Source organism: Drosophila suzukii, chromosome 3, assembly GCF_043229965.1.
Source record: "Drosophila suzukii chromosome 3, CBGP_Dsuzu_IsoJpt1.0, whole genome shotgun sequence".
In the NCBI taxonomy this organism is placed as follows: domain Eukaryota; kingdom Metazoa; phylum Arthropoda; class Insecta; order Diptera; family Drosophilidae; genus Drosophila; species Drosophila suzukii.
The window spans coordinates 41,330,138-41,331,475 of record NC_092082.1 but is presented as its reverse complement, the minus strand read 5'-3'; the positions used below and the strand labels follow the sequence as shown (position 1 = coordinate 41,331,475).

Here is a 1,338-nt window from a genome sequence, read left to right as displayed (position 1 = left end):
CTGCTGCATGCTTAGGTCACAGGCTTCCTCCAGTCTAGCTGCCAACTTGTTCGCTGCTTCGTCTGCAAAGTCCAACTCAGAGACAGCCAATCCCTCCAGTGCACTGGCAAAGGTCTGTCTTTAGGCCACAGGTCTTGGCGGTAGGCTTTTCTTGGCCCGGTCGTCGACTTTGACATGGTGGACCGCCAACTGTCAGCAGGATGGCCTCATGGTCACTGGCCGTGAACACCTCGCCTATCCTCCAGCGTGTGCTACGGGATAAGGAGCTGCTCGCGAACGATAGGTCGATGATTGAACCGGCCCCAGCTATGTTGAAGGTGTGCTAGGAGCCCTCGTTCAACAGGACGATGTCCAGCGACGCAATAGCTTCGAGGATGGTGCGCCCCTTAGCGTTGATATAGAGGGAGCCCCATTCCTCGGCCCAGGCATTAAAGTCGATTCCGATCACCACGTTGCTCCGTCCTCTCAGGTCACGGCTCAGCTCGTCCAGGATCCTGCTAATGGACGTCAGTGATAGACTGGGGGCCAGGTAGCAGCTGTAGAGTCATGTGCCGCCTACGTTCGCTCGGTCGAACCCCTCTACTGCCTTCATGTCCCGCACGGGTGGTGCACCCACTCCGCAGAGCCACAGTGCCACTTTGCCTGTGTGATCCGTGACCCAATCGCAACTGCTTTCCACTCTGTAGGGCTCACTGAGTATCGCCACCTCAGAACCCAGCCCGCGCACCGTCTGCTTCAAAATGTCCTGCGCGGCCCTACAGTGGTTCAGGTTTAGCTGAATCAATTGCATGTCGGTCGAGGTCTCCCTGTCCCGCTGGTTGTGGCTGAGCAGAATCTGCTTCCTGCCTGGTGCCTGGTCTTCTTCCTTCCTGCCGCAGAGCAGATCAAGCATGAAGGCTCCTTGCTGCACTTGGCTGCCCTTGTTCACCACATCTTATGCAGCAATCGCTCCTATACACTAGGCTCTTGCAGCTGCAATATGCCCGGATTCCAAGCATTTTAAGCATCTTGGGGGGCCTGTTCCTTCCTGCAGATGGTCCATCCGCACCTCGCCACGATGAAGGTCGGCTTTCCCCAGGGAGTAGGGCAGTCTGATCACTGCCGACTGCGACTCCGCGTAGCCTCGACGCAGACTCCGAACTCTGATGCGCTCCGCATCGATGCCATACTGGCTCGCAATCGCAGCGCAGATTTCCTGCTCTGTCGCGATGGAGTCGATGTCTTGACCACCTCCCACTCGGCGACCGGAATTGCGGGGCTCATGGTCTTACTGGCGCCAGCGTGCGTCGCTTCTCTTTCTTGTGGCCCTTTTGGCAGGTTCTTTTGGGTGCTCCTGGG

General features: G+C 57.8%; 1 protein-coding gene across 1 annotated transcript; it reads right to left on the bottom strand.

Annotated features, from left to right (window-relative positions):
• Positions 1-322: 322 nt before the first annotated feature.
• Positions 323-892, bottom strand: LOC139352782 (uncharacterized). Its single transcript, XM_070995412.1, has 2 exons — positions 576-892; positions 323-494 (listed from the first exon to the last, which is right to left on the bottom strand). The coding sequence occupies exons 1-2, from the start codon at positions 890-892 to the stop codon at positions 323-325; spliced, it is 489 nt and encodes a 162-aa protein (XP_070851513.1).
• Between the last annotated feature and the right edge of the window lie 446 nt (positions 893-1,338).

Excerpts from the sequence above, each read along its gene's own strand:
- LOC139352782 (XM_070995412.1), bottom strand. The coding sequence starts at position 892 with ATGCTTGATCTGCTCTGCGGCAGGAAGGAAGAAGACCAGGCACCAGGC. Across the intron at positions 495-575 it reads GACATGAAGGCAGTAGAGGG|GATCCTGGACGAGCTGAGCC; the intron begins GTTCGACCGAGC and ends GTCCATTAGCAG.